Source organism: Trichoplusia ni, chromosome 10, assembly GCF_003590095.1.
Source record: "Trichoplusia ni isolate ovarian cell line Hi5 chromosome 10, tn1, whole genome shotgun sequence".
Taxonomy (NCBI): Eukaryota; Metazoa; Arthropoda; class Insecta; order Lepidoptera; family Noctuidae; genus Trichoplusia; species Trichoplusia ni.
Genome location: NC_039487.1, coordinates 11,080,648 through 11,098,798, shown reverse-complemented (window position 1 = coordinate 11,098,798; position 18,151 = coordinate 11,080,648). Strand labels below are relative to the sequence as shown.

General features: G+C 36.8%; 3 protein-coding genes across 3 annotated transcripts; all 3 read left to right on the top strand.

Moving 5' to 3' along the window:
* The first annotated feature begins 738 nt into the window (after positions 1-738).
* LOC113498326 (beta-1,3-glucan-binding protein-like) lies at positions 739-9,325 on the top strand. The gene is made up of 8 exons (XM_026878311.1): positions 739-936; positions 5,322-5,546; positions 5,828-6,108; positions 6,374-6,507; positions 7,593-7,759; positions 8,052-8,276; positions 8,608-8,750; positions 9,078-9,325. The coding sequence occupies exons 1-8, from the start codon at positions 807-809 to the stop codon at positions 9,261-9,263; spliced, it is 1,491 nt and encodes a 496-aa protein (XP_026734112.1). The 5' UTR covers positions 739-806; the 3' UTR covers positions 9,264-9,325.
* A 386-nt stretch (positions 9,326-9,711) lies between these two features.
* LOC113498329 (beta-1,3-glucan-binding protein-like) lies at positions 9,712-13,669 on the top strand. The gene is made up of 8 exons (XM_026878313.1): positions 9,712-10,098; positions 10,283-10,507; positions 11,466-11,713; positions 12,054-12,187; positions 12,433-12,599; positions 12,699-12,923; positions 13,059-13,201; positions 13,443-13,669. The coding sequence occupies exons 1-8, from the start codon at positions 9,966-9,968 to the stop codon at positions 13,626-13,628; spliced, it is 1,461 nt and encodes a 486-aa protein (XP_026734114.1). The 5' UTR covers positions 9,712-9,965; the 3' UTR covers positions 13,629-13,669.
* Positions 13,670-14,582: 913 nt separating this feature from the next.
* On the top strand, positions 14,583-17,945 carry LOC113498328 (beta-1,3-glucan-binding protein-like). The gene is made up of 8 exons (XM_026878312.1): positions 14,583-14,743; positions 15,101-15,331; positions 15,930-16,171; positions 16,344-16,477; positions 16,578-16,744; positions 16,873-17,097; positions 17,181-17,323; positions 17,716-17,945. Exons 1-8 carry the CDS (start codon positions 14,611-14,613, stop codon positions 17,899-17,901), a joined length of 1,461 nt encoding a protein of 486 aa, XP_026734113.1. The 5' UTR covers positions 14,583-14,610; the 3' UTR covers positions 17,902-17,945.
* Positions 17,946-18,151: the final 206 nt, after the last annotated feature.

Below are 18,151 nucleotides of genomic sequence, written 5' to 3'. Positions count from 1 at the left end.
CGTCAATGTTGGGAGAGGACGATCAACCTTTGCAAAGATCCGGTCAAGCCTGAAGAGAACTTGCAACTCTAAGGGCACAATAGAAACAAAACAGACAGGCAGGCAACAGTCAGAGTCGCGCAGAGCATGCGCGAGCGATCTTTTAACTCTGGCTAAAGCAGTAGGTAGAAGGGGTGTTTTTGTAGTCCGTGCTTTCAACGTGGGTTGAAGACATTAGCGTTTCACCATTTCATTGGGTGGGTTGGCATTTCCATTGAGCTTTTTATACTCAATTGTGATTACTATCAAGCTGCCGACGCCTGCAATGTGGTCTGTTTCAAATTCTGCGCATGAAATAGACGAACTTTATGAGTCACTAATGTCATATTATATGCAGAACAGGTGGTATAGCTTTGTAAAGGGCTAGCTAATAACCTTAAACGAATATAGTAGAAAATTCACTTGTTTTCGTAATACTGAAAACATTTATGAAAAGTCTAATATTTTTTTCTAATGTATAGTTTACACAAAAGTTGTATTGCATCTAAGCTGACAGATAATGAAATGATCTTTATAATTTCAATACTAATGGGAAATTACAAAAAAAAACGGAAACTAAAAAATAGTGGGAATGTATTGTTTTCCTAACAAACCACAAAAGCTATCAGCGTATTAATGAAATTAACCTTAAAACGTAAAACATGAACTTGTAAACAATAACAATCTCGCCACCTCTAATCTATTCATTGCACTGCAGAGATGCGCAAGCGCAGAGTCCGCGGATTGTTTCTTCAGTCTGCCGGCGAACGAGATCGAGTGCGGACGTCATGGCCGGCTCCGCTTTTTGTATATTTGTGACCGCACTATGTTTGGCGAATCCTGTGATATCTCAGTATAAGGTGCCTCCAGCGAAGTTAGAAGCTATTTATCCTAAAGGCTTAAGAGTATCCATACCAGGTAAGGTCTCATTTTATACCCGTTTTTGCTTTAAAGTATAAGTATTTTCTTTGTGTATCTCAGATAACCTGGACCTCATTTTTTTGTTGTTTTTTTTATGAATTTTCATTTATTGTTCGTTTTTGGTTTATTTGGAGAAACTGCTTAAAATATGAAGACATATAATTTACTTTTATGAACATTAATAGAAGTTTCAACAATAGTTTTCCCCCAACAACTTATATTATCATTTTATTATTGAACAATCTATGTAAGTATGTTTATAATTCTGTCAACAAACGTCCGTATAAGGAAAATCTAATGAAAACAAGTCAAAGTCTTATAAGGTGTCAATTCATTCAGAGTCAGTGTCTTGTGAGTATGTTACCCATGTTTTTAGGGTTCCCCACCTAAAGAATAAAAAGCCGTCATGTGCGAAACGGCCTCGTGAAAGTGAGGGTTCCTTACAAATAGGCTGAAGATAAAAAAATCGGTAGGGTGACAAATAAATCTGTGGGTATCCACCCTCAAGGTTGTCGTCCTCCAAATAATTTATGTTTAACAACAGTTAAGTAACGTATGGTACGTACATAAATATAATGAATTACCTATAATTTATGCAAATTTATATGTCACTTTTTTAGTTTATTTCGTCTTTTTAGAAAAGTAGGTAGATTTTTTAAAACGGTTAGTACATAGTTAATATTCTGAAATTGATTCTGCTATAATGTTTATTTTTGAAAGTCAAAGTCAGAAACTGACAAAAAATATTTCCAAAGGCAATATTCCTTTACAAGTACCTTTGAAACTGGTTTAAATTTTTTCTCTGACTAATTCTAACACATGAATGTTTCGGTATTTCCTTAAAACAATGAATCATTGGCTTATAATGACAATTCTCTACAAAATGCGTATACGGAAGACGTGCGTATATATATTTTAAGTTTTCCGCTGTTTGATTCAATTCCTACAATCACTAACATTTGTTAGTAACTATCGTGAGAATGATTCATTATTATGCAACGGCCCGACTAGTTCCGGACCCAACCGGGCTCTCCCGATCAATACGCGTGAGTAATCCGTGGCATTATTTAATAAAGAAATGAGATCGTTTTCATCATTAATTTTTTCACTTTGATATAAAAAGCTTTTCAAAGACTTTATATCACTTTAATTATATTAATCCTGACTGCTCCGGCTTTGGGTCGAGAAGATGAGAATGTCATAATTTTAGGGACAATCCTCTAATTTTCCTCATTTCTTAAATATTACCAAAATCGAACTTATCTTGTCCGTATTGTTTTTCGTATGTTCAATGTTAGACCTGGCATCAGAATATAAACCTTGTGTAGGCCTCTACCGTTTCTTAACACACTTAAGAATATCTAGGTGTGAACACAGAGTAATCGGGAAAATACAAAAAGCTGTGATAATTTAAACGCTTTGTTGTGTTAAAATGCTCGTTAAATGTATAATTGTCTGCAGTTGTTCGTTAAAAGTGTATATTAATTGCGTTCATTATTAATCGCACCTCTTGGTATATCACATAATGAGTCATAATTATAACCAGTCTGTAACTGTCCTATTTTGAGACGATGACCTCTTTTTCTACGTCCAACAAATACCCACGTTGTTAAATGTCACTCCATTTAAATATTATCAAAATCGATCCAGCCCTTTTTATAGTTGTAAATTCATCGGGTTTGAAGCTACCCTGAAAATTTTAGCCTACTAGCTTATTGGGAAGAGCCTCAAAATTGGTTTACAAAAATCCAACCAGAACGACAAACATACAAGCAAGAAAGTGAGTGTATAAAAACGTGGGAAAATCAATATTTTTCCTGTTTAATTGTGTATTAAGGGGACAGAGATAAATAGTGCAATGACAAACTGAGAATAGTTATTATGAAACATTCAAGTGATAAGTAAATGATCGAGGGCAAAACCTATAATTAGTTGCAAACTAATTAAGACGTTATACTAGTATATCAGGGTTCATTATAACTTGGCATGACATTGTGTCAATTCTCCTTTAGGGAATTTCGTATAGTAAATGGTTTCGGAATTATGAAATGGAAAAGAAATTGTATTTCCGTTATAAGGTAAATTCTGAATTCTTTTGGAAAATCATTATTGAAATAAGTTGATCTTTTCTATAAAATAATTGGTAGACATCAAGGTTCTAAATAATGTCTTAGAATATTATTACCATAAAACTTTGTTCTCCCAATTTGCATAAATAACAGGTTTTTTTTAGATTTATTTATCTCCGTTTTTCCTTATAAGTAAATTTTGATTAAGTTTTGAAAAGTGCATTTTTCTTATTTTACCTACAGCTACTCGAATTTTTTTGCGTGACAGAGATAAAAAAAAATATATATTTTGTCTTTTTATATCCCAGTGACCGGTTCCCGTGCTTGCCGTGATTTTAAATAAAAGTTTCACATGTTTAAGGGCTTCTTTTGTATGAAAAAGTTAAAAAATAAACGTTCTTTGATCGTCCTAATCGTCCTCGTCGTTTAAAAGTCCTAAAGCCAAAATTAAACTTTATTTGAAACTTAATTTTCACGCATAAAAATACAATCTTCGCCAAATTCAAGCTTTGAAAACCTTTTTATTTACCCCACATACATTCATAACAACACAAAATTATGAAAATGAATAGCTATATTAATTACCCCGGGGTCACTGAGCCTGCGGATTAAAGTGTCATGGCTGACGATTGATCACCACCTATTTATTTACTTATAAACGCTTCACCCTCGCGCACCTTTGCCAATAACTTTTTTTTTGCAACCAATTTTATGAAATAACCTGTTTCATGTGTGTAGTTACGAAATTTTATTATATTGATTGTAGTCAAAAAGCTTCAAATTCGGCCTTTTTCTATAGGTTTCTCAATGAATCACAAAAAATATCAACGGCTATGTGCTTGTCAGATTAGCAACACTGTGGGTACACATAAGCTGAGAAATTTCTCACCCATCAATTTCTAACTCTAGTATCTGTTGCTTAACGTCATTTCTTTATATTATTATTTGTTATTTTACCTTTTACGTAAACTGTGACTGTAGGTTGATTTTACGTAGTCTCTTAAGAACGTGTTTTAAATGTGATTATATTTTATGATCTTATAAAAAAAAACAACAATATTAAAGCTTCGTTTGAATCGTTCTAAAAACATTCCAAACAAAACAAAAACAAACTTTATGTCTTCTGATATGACACTGAATTATAAAATTAACATAAGTTTGTAAATTAACATTTTAAAATTGAAAACACTAAAAAAACTGGTTTTCGTTGGGTCTTGTACCTATCACACCATACACAATTAAAAACAACAGCGCTTCATAAGTAAGAAAAGTAAAATGACTGTCATCATCATCATCATCATCATCATCAGCCCATATTCGCCCACTGCTGGCCATAAGTCTCCCAAATTGCACGCCATCGAGATATTTCTTCGGCTGCTTGCATCCAGCTCCTGCCAGCCATCTTGCGCAGATCATCACTCCACCGTGCCTGAGGACGTCCTACACTACGTTTGCCGACACCGAAATAATTGCCAACCAATAACCAAACGACATTTAAGAAAAAAAAATAACTTCAAAAGAGGTTTTTGCTTATTTGTGCGTAGGCTCAGCTTACAATAATGTATTAAATTTTTTGCTCGATTTAAAATCTATAATGAAACCTCTATGTTCATGGTCCACTAGTTATAGTCATTACTCCAAGTGTGGTCAATGACCATTGTGGTCCATGACGCTAAGAAGCCAGTGAACCTTAATAAATGATACAAAATAACTCGTACCTACTTAAAACAGGTTTTCGTTTTTAATACTTGGTTGAAAGATTTCAATTTGCATATAACAGTACCAACGTAATATTTTGTTTTGTTGCTAAGTTGATAGCTAGATACTGTTTAAAAGTTTTTAGTATAAATGATAAAATTCAAAGATTACATTAACAGTTTAGCACATTTTTAACAACTCCCGTACTATGGAATTGTATCCTTGTTTCGCGGGGCTGTCGAAATAGTCGCATGCACAAAGACAACCCAGACTCAAGAACAGCATTCGTGGATCAAAGATACGTTTGTCTTATTCGAGGATCGAACCTGCGGCTCGTCGCGCTCAGTAAGTTTTGGCGTAAGGACCTCAACCAATTGGCTATCCGAAAATCAAAATATTTTATTTAAATTAGGCTTCTCAAATCAAATCACTCAAATTCTCTCACGAATCCGCTCGGGAGAAAATAAGACGCATCAAACTTCCTAGCAGCACGCATAACATCATGGGCTTGAAATTTGATACCCAGACGATATTGATACGATCGACTTAAAAAGGCGTAAACCTAAAACTAAATTTTCAACAAATCTAACTTTACCTCATCCAATCTAATTCCAGACGACGGGTTTTCACTCTTCGCTTTCCATGGCAAATTGAACGAAGAAATGGAAGGTCTAGAAGGAGGTCAATGGTCGCGAGACATCACCAAAGCCAAGGGCGGGAGGTGGACCTTCAGAGACAAGAACGCGGAGCTTAAGATTGGAGACAAGATATACTTCTGGACGTATGTCATAAAGAATGGGTTAGGATACCGGCAAGATGATGGGGAATGGGAAGTGACAGGTGAGAACAAGTAGATATCTTACCATTTCAATAGTTAACAAATTGTTAAACGTGAACGTCGTTGGTAAAACGTTAGGTGGAGTCTGGCTTTCTTTAACTGGAGTAGATTTTATAGAGGCAAAAGAGACGTGCAAAAGAAGAAGAAAATTACAGTTCGAATTTTACAAAAACTTATTTCATTTTAGATTACTTTGAAGCTCATAAAGATGTGAAATACATTCTTTATCAACAAGAAATCCAATATTTTAATATGACACTAAATACTTATATTTTTCCACCAGGGTTCGTAAACGAGGACGGTTCTCCAGTTGGAGACCTTGGACCCACGCAGGAGCCAGTGACGTCAGGTCCAACACCCACCCCCACCCCATACCGACCGCCGTTCCGACCCCCCACTCCCACTCCCACACAACCACCTATTGTCTGCCAACCATCACCAACCTTCGTGATGGGAAAAAACCAAGTCTGCAAAGGATCTTTGATCTTTAGTGAAGATTTTGATCGCACTGAACTAAAAGATCTGACGAATTGGCAAGCTGAAGTCAGGTTTCCTGAACAGCCGGTGAGTAAATTTTTAAATAGCAGATTTTTGTTCAAGTCCATGACAAGGTCACGTCGCCAAACGGACTGTGTGCAACGTGCCGCGGTTTCGATACCCGCTTAGTACAAATATTAGATAAAAACATACTAATTCGATGAAGACAATCGAAAAGAAACTTAAATATAGAATACAACCTATTATCAGAACATTCATAATGCATCTAGGATAATACAAATCTTAATCATTTACCGAATTCATAAACGAACATCTTTCATTTTGATTCCAGGATTATCCGTTCAACGTGTACGTGCCAGACGGCACAGTGAGCTTCGAAGATGGTTGCCTGGTCATCACGCCACTCCTCACTGAGACTCAACACCACCCCGGTTTCTTGACAGAGTCCTTGGATCTTACTGTTAGGTATGTCTTATTGTATATTCATTAAACTCTCTCTAAATTTCAAATTTCATAAGATAACATAAGCATAAATCGTGCAAGCGAATAACGTTACCTTAATACAAGCTTTGAGAATATATTTGTAGCATCGGTTAAAGATAACTTCGCAAAACAAGGTTTTCAAGAATTTGAGTAAGTAATAATGAAGAAAATTTATCGATAGTAATGTGTTTCGTATCGTTTTTTTTTTTTCTAAAAGAAAGCCCTCTGTTTATCACCCAACTGCTAAAATGCCAACATCACGTATTTCTTTTCCATAAGAAGCAAGCCTGAAACATTACTAAAAACTACATATTTTGTGAAGTAATGTATGTACGGGCAAAAAACTAAATATGAACTACCATGCAAAATAGAAGACAACTTCTGTGTAAGATTCCAAATATCAACTAGTTCGCAATTAATTGTCACCACCTCAAAACTTCGCGTTAAAGTTGACGTTTCCTGTCAGTCTTAATTAAGTATCGAGCGGATGTCATTAACATCAAACAAGTTGGAGGCCAATTAGGAAGACACGCCTTTTCCCTTTGGGGAAATTTCTGAAATATAATTAAATCACTTTTAATACATATTGCAGTGAAACTTATGAATGATAATTAAAAATTTATTAGTGAAACAATGATCTGTTATTTGTATAAGTTTTTAGACTAGGTATTTTGCTTTAACTTATATAAAGAAAAAACAATATACATAAATAAAAAAAGTGAGACAATTTATGGATTGACTAGAATTTTTAATCCTAGAAAAACCACAGAACGAAGTTTGAGAGCAACAATCGCAAATGAGCTAAAATATTATTTATTTAAAAACGGTTTACTGGCGCCTTTTTATCGGGATTTCCCGTTTATTATCGGACCCAACCAGAAACCTTAAGCCCGTCAACAGTTGGCCTCGTGACCCCTCCAGTTTGGTTGGAAACCAGCCGGGCGAACCCAAAAAATCGTGTGAATAAAACGTTATTAAATAACTAATTGCGAATCCGCCTCACACTACTCATTATAATCATAAATATTATAAAACAGGTAATCCTTATCGAAATCTCTTTATTCCAGATGCACAGGTCAAGTCGACACGTCGGAGTGCAGAAGACAGGCATCAGGTGCTCAGATCCTGCCGCCAGTGATGACTGGCAAGTTGACGACACGGCATCGGTTCAGCTTCAAGTTTGGCAGAGTCGAAGTACGGGCCAAGCTCCCGGCTGGTAGCTGGCTCATACCAGGTCGGTAACCCTCGAATTCTGGCAAAACCTTTGATATTGCACGGATAGGTAGTCGATGATCGACCGGTAAATCGATCTCGATAAATCGATATCGGTCGATAAGTAACCGTTTTAAAAACTGAAAATGCTGGTGTTTTTTTTTTTATGGGACCAATATTATGGGACTTCTGTTCATATTACTTTGTTCTTGACTGTACCATTGCATTGTAAGAGTTTATAATTGTTTGTTAAATAAAACACTAACTTTAACGCTTAATTAATCAAATTCACAATGAAATAATTTGACTTGCAGAAATTAATTTGGAACCTTCTGAAAATGTGTACGGGTCCAACCGTTACGAATCAGGATTAATGCGCGTCGCCTTCGCTAGAGGGAACCCTAGTCTCGCCAAAAAACTGTACGGAGGCCCTGTACTCTCTGACACGGAACCCTACAGGTCCCTTCATCTTAAGGAGAAGATAGGACTTGAAAACTGGAACAAGGAGTACCATAACTACACCATGATATGGAAGCCCGGTATGTTGTAGAGGAAATAATTTATACATCGAGTTTTTACACTGTTGTAATAGTAATATTTTGACAGGAATTCGCTTCGCATATTATGTGGAATCAGCGCATGTGGTTATCATATGGTTTTGGGCAATAGGGTATTTTTCTTCCTAACTTTTTAATGATGTGACAAAATGAAAAATATGTATTCAATAGTTTTTTGTAAATCTGTTTCAATGACTATAGAGGTTAAAATTAAAGATTTTAATAAAATTTTGGTCAAACACCCTATTATGAAGACCTGACAAAATAGTCCGAGTGAGTGTATATAGAGTGTGAATATTTTGCTTATTTGTAGATGGCATCCAACTTTTCGTCGATGGTGAACAGTACGGTAACATCAACCCTGGAGAAGGATTCTTCGCCAGTGCGCGAGAAAACGCCGTTCCTCATGCCTCGAATTGGCTCAGAGGAACTGTCATGGCGCCTTTAGATCAAACGGTAAGTGTTTGGGGACGCAAGTAGAATTGTTGTCCCTGACCTCTTTCCGGTCCGATTTTCTTTTGAATATGAGATAAAGGGCACAAGGAATGTCCCTGTATTTGCGCACACGCAAGATCGGTCAGGACATTATTGTTGGCAAAACATAGTTTGTTGGACATTTTACCATCATTAAATAACCAACAAAATTTATTCATCCAGTCTAAAGTGCTGACATAAAAAAGTAACGCTAATTGAGAACCTTGTTCTTTTTTGAAGTTGGTGAAAATAAGACAAAATCCACGATCCTTTGCTTAACCATGGCATTCATTATTTCTCCTTTTCCAGTTCTACTTATCTCTTGGTCTTCGAGTCGGAGGTGTCCACGATTTTGCCGACGGGTTACCGGATAAACCCTGGACAAACCGCGGCAGCAAGGCTGTACTGGATTTCTGGAAGCGGAAAGACTCCTGGTTCCCAACCTGGTACAACAACAACTTAAGAGTAGACTATGTCAGAGTGTTCGCCTTATAGACAAAGTAAAGTGAGGGATGAATGAGATTATAGGAATAATGAAATAAATAATAGTTTTAAATAACCTTTTTGTTTCTTTTTAAACCTTAATTAATACTATTACTAAGGGTAAGCTTTCTGTCCTTGTGAACGTCCGTCAGAGTAGATTTTCATAGATGATACCTGTTACTGTCCAAAAAGAATAAAATAAAAGTAAATGTCACTATAGAAAAGGTCGTATAAAATGTTTTTGAAATAAAGTTTTCAAAACCATACTAACATTATAAACGATATTTTATAACCAGTATTAACGGTGGAGTGATGACTTGCGCAAGACGGCTGGCAGGAGCTGGATGCGAGAAGCCGAAAATCGATCTCAGTGGCGTGCACTTGGAGAGGCCTATGTCCAGCAGTGGACTTCGATAGGCTGATGATGATGATGATGATGATTAACATAGGACAGGATAGTTTTTATCCCGATTTTATTTTCCCGTGGAATCATTTTCGATTTGCTATCCTCCGAACAGCTAGTCTAACATAAAAACAGGTAAAATAATAATTTCTTAGCAAAGTAAAACTGGTCAAAAAGAGGCCACAAATAATTTATTTATCCTCAATAAAAAACATCTTGAATTATCGTTCTCCGAAATTTGACCTTACCAAACCGGCTGAAGCTCCAATATGGTTGAATGTATTTAGTCACTTTCTGTGGTGCCTAGGAAAATGACGTGTGACGTCAGAACCCTGTTGTTTATTTTATTTGTGTTGATTGGAACGTGTTTGGCTCAGAATTATGAAGTTCCGGAGCCGACGGTGGAAGCCTTGTTTCCTAAGGGTTTTAAAGTCAGTTTAAAAGGTGGGAGTAACGGTTTTTGTTTTTTTTTTTCAATAATTCCAATATTCAATGTCGTTTTATATTTTCCTTCGTAATAAATACCTATAGCGTAGTCGAATGATGTCATATGTACTCAAAATGCAAAATGATAGAAAATCGAATCTTGCGTCAAAATAAATAAAAACCACAACATAACTATTTTCAGATGACGGATATTCATTTTTTGGATTCCGAGGAAATATAAATGAAGAATTCCATGAAGTTAAAGAAGGCCAGATAAAAGCAGATATCGTATCAAAACAAGGCGGCTATTGGGTTTATAAGAACAGGAGCAAAAAACTAGAAGTTGGAGACACAATATTTTACTGGATTTATGTGATCAAGGACGGGAAGGGCGCCATGAGTCCTGTGTTTGATTACACTGTTACTGGTAATTATGTTACTAACGTACAATAAATCTTTTAAATGAGAGTACTTAGAGATCAATAGGCAGATCTTGAAACAACGACTGACCAAAAAAGACTCCGAAGGTCTAAGTTGATGCATAGAATCTTTCAAAAGTTCATGGAGTGCAAAATACCTTTACTAATCTCGATAACTGGTTTTTCCTTGTCATCATTCTCATAAGCTTTTTGCATTAACTTGACCGCGGTCATTGTAAATTCACGCAAATGTCGAGGCTAAGAACACGTTAAAGTATTGTTGCATTATCCCAATAAAAATAAGAATAAATAATACGCCTTTAAGTGCCAGAATAAGACTGTCAGGAATTTAATGACAAGCATTACATAATAAAATAAAATACCAGCCTATTAACGTCCCACTTTTGGGCACAGGCCTCTCACATGTCGGAAGATTTGAGATTTAATCGCCACGCTAGCTTGATAGCCAATACATTCAAGTTTATTCGAAAGTAGCTTTTCGCCTGCGGCTTCGCCCGCGTCGATGTCGGTTATATCGCGTTTCCAAGAGAACTCTTCAAAAGTCCGGGATAAAAACTATCCTATGTTCTCAAGGTCAACTCTATCTCTGTACCAAATTTCATTAAAATCAGTTCAGTGGTTTTGACGTGAAAGCGTAACAGACAGACGGACAGACAGACAGAGTTACTTTCGCATTTATAATATTATTTAGTAGGGATGTTTCCCTTAACCGATTGTCATAAAATTAAGAAAGTCCATTTAAGTTTGAATACGTCACGTCACATTAGTACTGGCATCCGTTGTGATCGATCTACACCTTACGCAAACAAATTCATCTTAGGACAGTGAAGCTCCCATAAATGAAAATTTCTAAATACACTTTTTTTCATCATCGTCCATATTCGTCCAGTAAAGGACGTAAGAAACAGCAAAGGGGATCATCAATTATGCAATATATTTTTGCAGAAATTCCTGCCCCTGGTTCATCACCAGGCAAAGGCCCAAAGGCACCACAGAAAACTACCACAGAAAATGATCTTTTTTCTTTCGAGAGGTTCGGCAGCTCAGAGCGCCCTTGTCAGGTCTCCAAAACTGTGGTACAAGGAGAAACCTCAGTTTGTGAAGGAAATCTGATTTTCAACGAGGAGTTCGAAAAGACAAGTCTCAGGGATTTAAGCAAATGGAATGCAGAGATCATGTTTCCAAGAGAACCGGTTGGTTTAAGTTTTTTTTTTGTTGTTGTCTGTATTTTTCCTCTTCTTTGACGTAAATCTATTTAATAATGTTTGCTATTTCTTACAACAAACTAAATACTTTTATAAATCAATGAGAAGATGTTTCTTGATCCAAGGTGACGTGTCGCGGATTTTCTGCATTGGGCATACTTTTGTGTGTTCCTAGAATGCTTGTCCTAAGTCTGGAGTAACAAAACCTCAAATCATTTCTTTCACATTAAGTCTACTGTGATTCGATTCTATACTAAGTACTCCTAAATTACATTTAGTTCTATAATTTGGTTCAGTCTATTTTCCTACACTAATTTCTTTTTTCTAGGACTTTCCATTTAACGCGTATATTCCGGACAACACGATCAGTTTTGGTGATGGATCACTGATCATCAGCCCTGTGCTTACCGAGACGCAACAAGGAGAAGACTTCCTTTATAAAGCTGTCGACCTAAGTGTTAGGTAAATTTAAGTGGTTCTGCTAAAATTTTTGCTTTTATACTTAGGCAAGCTGGACACGAAAATTAACCTTTTCTGAAACTGGAAGTATGACAACAGATAATCATAGAGGCTTTGTTGAAATTACGGATAGACCTGAGTTAAAGGGTTGGGAACTTACGAGTCGAGACAGAAGGAAGGGAAGAAAAGTCGACGGAAGGAATGAAAGTTAAGTAGTTAGATTTAAAATTGCTTCAATTCTCTTCCAGATGTACAGGTAAGGCAGATCGGAGTGAGTGCAGACATGAAGCTTCAGGTGCTAATGTATTCCCTCCAGTGCTCACGGCCAAGATCAGCACCCGACACAATTTCAACTTCAAGTTTGGAAGGATCGAAGTGCGAGCAAAGCTGCCAGCTGGCAGTTGGCTGATACCTGGTCAGTGTATTGTTTATTTTAGACTTTCTTAAGACTTCTTCAATCATATCATAATTAACCTCATGCACATCCTGTTGCTCAAGACAATTTCTATTATAGAAATAAATTTGGAGCCATCAGACCATACTTATGGACAAGAACACTACGAGTCCGGTGTTATGCGCGTGGCCTTTGCCCGGGGCAACCCAATTCTGGCGAAGAAGCTGTATGGAGGTCCAGTACTGTCAGACACTGAGCCCTTCAGGTCAGCTTTGCTCAAAGAGAAGATTGGAATCGAAAACTGGAATAAGGACTTCCATAACTACACTTTGGTCTGGAAACCAGGTAGGGATTTATTCACTTTTTTTACTTCTGTGTTTTTCGTATACTAAAATGAATGATAAATTATGTGCATCAAAACGTAATTTCTAAAATTTTACTTTTTGTCCCGTATCTGATTCGAACATATTTGAATTCAAGACGGCATCGAATTATTGGTGGATGGAGATCGCTATGGTACAGTCAGTCCTAACGGAGGATTCTACGAGGCTGCGAGGAAGCATGGCGTCACTCACTCTTCGCACTGGGTGAAAGGAACTGTCATGGCGCCGCTTGATGAAATGGTGTGTTCCACTATATCCTTCTTGGAATCTTTCATTGAAATTTAACCTACAAATTATTTTTTGGATAAGGTAGATAATTAATTTTTCTGGAACAGCAAACCGATCAATTTAGAGAAAGTCCAAAACGAAAAGTTTCTCTGATCAGTTTTATGCTTACTTTCATATTTTGACTTCGACATACAATTTAAAGCTTCATTTAGTTATAAATCCCAAAGCATTGAAACATGTTTACTTTTCTCAGTTTCATGTGACCCTTGGTCTTCGAGTGGGGGGTATTAACGACTTTCCCGATGACCTCGCTGACAAGCCGTGGGCGAACCGCGCCAGCAAGGCCAGGCTCAACTTCTGGAAGCAAAAAGACTCCTGGTATCCATCTTGGTATAACAGTGCTCTACATGTGGACTACGTCAGAGTATATGCACTTTAGCATGTAACATTTAATGAAAAATAAATATGAAGGAGAAATTATTATCTTTGATTTAATTCTATAATGCTTATTTTTAAGAAAACAACATGTTTATTTAGTGCAAAATAGACTTTGCAGCCATTACATTTTTGTGTGGCGATTGCAGTTTTTCATTTCATGTTAGCGCTTTTCAAACTATTCTTACATACTCTAGATGAGGGATTCCAAAATAAACCTACATTAGTTTTACTAGACCAAAAATTTTACGATCATTAAAATGCACATGTCTTATGTGCATCTACGGTTGCCTACGGTTACATGGATGGACAAGGTTGTAGATGGATATAGGGGAAGAGGACGACCAAAGAAACAATAGGTGTTTGGTTTAAAAAACGATATCGCTGCAAATACTTTTAATTGTGAGATGACGTCAGATGGAAAGGAATGGTAAAGCATGGAAAAGCGCTAGCTTTTTGCACTCCGAAGTTTACCAGACAGTTTTGTCACTCACTTTTATTTTTAACCTGTTAATCTCAGTTTAATTAATTTGTGTAAGTGGTAAAGCGTTAATAATTTTATATTTTTAATTATTTATTTATCATGGAAGACTTACAGCTAAAGTAAACATAATAAGAACAGTTTGTGAGACTGACAGCCAATTAAAAGTCTTCACTTCTACAGAACAGATTGATAAAGTGTGTGTGAACAACACAATACAATACAGCCACCAAGAAGAAACAATCAGATAAAAATCAAACTTGACTTAATACAGTTCAAGCAAAATCCCAGAATTTAAAGTCTATTATACAAAACAAAATATTTTTTTTCTTAGTAAACATACGCTTATCAGTAACGGCCAACAATTAAAATCCTCAATAAAAAAACAATGTGAATTCCCGGCACTTGAATTTTGACCTTACAATACCAACAGACACATTATCAGTAAGTATGGATAGATATATTACATTATATTACTTAGTAGCTTTTAGCAACTCTTGGAAAAATGACGTGTGACGTCAGGTCTACGTTGTTTTTTTTATTTGTGTTGATTAGAATATGTTTGGCTCAAAATTTTGAAGTTCCGGAACCGAAGATAGAAATCTTGAAACCTAAGGGTTTTAAAGTCACCTTAAAAGGTAAGAGTAACTGTTTCCTGTAAAAAGCATAAACTATACTACTAACATTATCAAGGAAAGTTTGTATGTATGGATCTTTCACGCAAAAACGCCTGAACGGATATAGACAAAACTTGGTAACATAGGTAGTTCATAACCAAGATTAACACATTATGATAGTTTTTATCCTGATTTTATATTCCTGTGAGATCATTTTCGATTTGTAAACGGGAAACATCTAGTTTTAAATACTTTTAATTTCAAATGATAAAATACCGAAAATTACCGATTCGGCACTGAGTACCTATAAAATAATAAACTTGACTTATGGCCAGCTACATTAAAACAATGAAGAACAGAACTGTTCACGATTTTCAGATGACGGATATTCATTTTTTGGATTCCGAGGAAATATAAATGAAGAATTCCATGAAGTTAATGAAGGCCAGATGAAAGCCGATATCGTATCAAAACAAGGCGGCTATTGGGTTTATAAGAACAGGAGCAAAAAGCTAGAAGTTGGAGACACAATATTCTACTGGATTTATGTCATTAAAGGCGGGAAGGGTTCCATGAGTCCTTTCTTGGAATATACTGTATCTGCCAGTGGTAAGTGTCTTAATGTTAAGCATCATCGTGTTTTCTTTTGGTTATGACTGAGCAACGTGCCTCGCCTGATAGGTACTCTGGACGCAACGGCGCCAGATGCCCTCGCTTTCTGAGAACTCATAGTACAGACAGTGTGAGTGTTCTTGTAAACATATTACTGAAGAATTGTTTTGAAATTAACCTTCATTCCAAGCCTAAATTACCTTTCGTCTAATCGTAATACTTTTTTGATAGCATATTTTTTGCTATTCTTTTTCTTTTAGACTAAAAGTCGACAAACGGGTCAACAACCCTAACTATGTAGACCACTTTTGTTCGTTCTCTCTGGGAACTCTAAAGAAGAAGATATTGGGTATGACAACTAAGAATATCCATTATTAAAATTATTCATATAAGTACTACAGACTACTTGCTCAAATGTTGCGCCTTCAGTGTCCGTCCAATCCGTGTCTGTAAAAGATCTCTCTAAACGAAAAAACCGCGTATTGTGACAGATGTCACTATTTATGTTTGTCAAATCCTTAACAAATCTAGTGAGCAATTAAGAATATTCTATCTATCTAAGACTTAATGAGTGAAAGATGCAATATTTTTCCAGAAAATGAAATTGGCGTTGGATCACCATCAGTTAATTCTTACACTGATCCAAATCAAACTACCACAACGCCTGAAAGCCCACTTTCCAAGAGATTTGGCAAGTTATGCGAGGTCTCCAAAACTGTGGTCCAAGGAGAAAACTCAGTATGTGAAGGAAGTCTGATTTTCAACGAGGACTTTGACACTACAGGTCTTAGAAGTTTGAGCAAATGGAATGCAGAGATCATGTTTCCAACGGAACCGGTTGGTTTTGTTAATTATGATACTGTTACTGTTCCTGACCATATATTAAAAAAAGTTTTTTAAAACAGTCGAAATATTGAATATGTTTCATGATCCGTGATATTGTTAATTTTTCCTAAGTATTCCTCAGTCAACGTTCCAAACTCTACAATTATATTATTTTTTTCACCAGGACTTTCCATTCAACGCTTATATTCCGGACAACACCGTAAGTTTTGAGGACGGATCACTGGTCATCAAGCCCGTGCTTACCGAAACTCAGTATGGAGAGGATTTCCTTTACAACACTGTTAACCTGGGCGTTAGGTAAAATCAAGTCTATAGCCGAAAATTCAAGGAAGGAAAAAGTATTGGTTTGATGACATTGTAATAATGGCATTGCGTGACTTTTTTTGTTACCTTCCAGATGTACAGGCAAGATAGATCGCAGTGAGTGCAGACATGAAGCTTCAGGTGCTAATGTATTCCCTCCAGTGCTCACGGCCAAGATCAGCACCCGACACCATTTCAACTTCAAGTTTGGAAGGATCGAAGTGCGAGCAAAGCTGCCAGCTGGCAGTTGGCTGGTACCTGGTCAGTGTATTGTTTATTTTGGATTATTTCACCACCACTTCAATCATATGTAATGTATGTGTCTTGGCCTTCTAATTAACCGCTGTTGCACGCGAAGTTGTTCAAGATAATCTATCGGTCTATTACAGAAATCAATTTGGAGCCATCAGACCATACTTACGGCCAAGATCACTACGAGTCCGGTTTCATGCGCGTGGCCTTCGCCCGGGGCAACCCAAGTCTGGCGAAGAAGCTGTATGGAGGTCCAGTACTGTCAGACACTGAGCCCTTCAGGTCGGCTCTGCTTAAAGAGAAGATTTCAATCGAAAATTGGAATAAAGACTTCCATAACTACACTTTGGTCTGGAGACCAGGTAAAGAATTTATTATTCTCCGATCCATATTGCTGCCAACAACCTTCATCCATGTTTTTGATTATTACTAATTTGTTTTGTAGATGGCATTGACTTAATGGTAGACGGAGAGCAGTATGGTACAGTCAGCCCCGAATTAGGGTTCTTTGAAGATGCAAGGAAGCATGGCGTCACACACAGTTCACACTGGGTGACAGGAACCATCATGGCGCCGCTTGATAAAATGGTACAACCTACTGCAGTGCTAAAATACAGAATATAGGAATTTTAAATCTTGTTCATTACCTGTTTAGGGCACAGATCAGTAATTGAGATTTGCTTGTAACCACCCATTCGGTTTACAACCGACCTTTATTTACAACGCTGTTGACCTGGGCGCTAGGTAAAATCAAGACGATAAAAGTTTAACCCTATTATGTGTCTGTCCGTCCTTCTTTCATCAGGCCTTGTCTCAGTAACTATGATGACTTTTGTAATTTTCATACTAAATCTTATCCCGCTACCAAAAAACATTTAGGACACTTTCGAATTTATTTGATACTCAACCGAGATTCAGGGACAATGTGAATGGAAAGAATTGAGGAGTTCATCTTACAATAAATACATGTTTTTTGTCAGTTTCATGTGACCCTTGGTCTTCGAGTGGGCGGTATCAACGACTTTGCCGATGACGTCACTGACAAGCCGTGGGCGAACCGCGCCAGCAAGGCCAGGCTCAACTTCTGGAGGCAAAAAGACTCCTGGTATCCATCTTGGTATAATAGTGATCTACATGTGGACTACGTCAGAGTGTATGCACTTTAGAAATGGACGTTTACATTATTGAAAATAAATAATATATAAGAGCATAAAAATATGTGTTTTATTTCCAGTAGCTTTTGCTGCGATAGTAATGACTAAATTATTTTTAATACAGGTAATATACGGACTCTCAATGACACAATTGACTGCACGGATAGCCGAGTGATTGAGGTCACCACTCCAAACCCACTGAGCGCGACGTGTCGCGGGTTCGATCCCCGCGTAGGATGAGCATTTGTGTGATACAGTAATG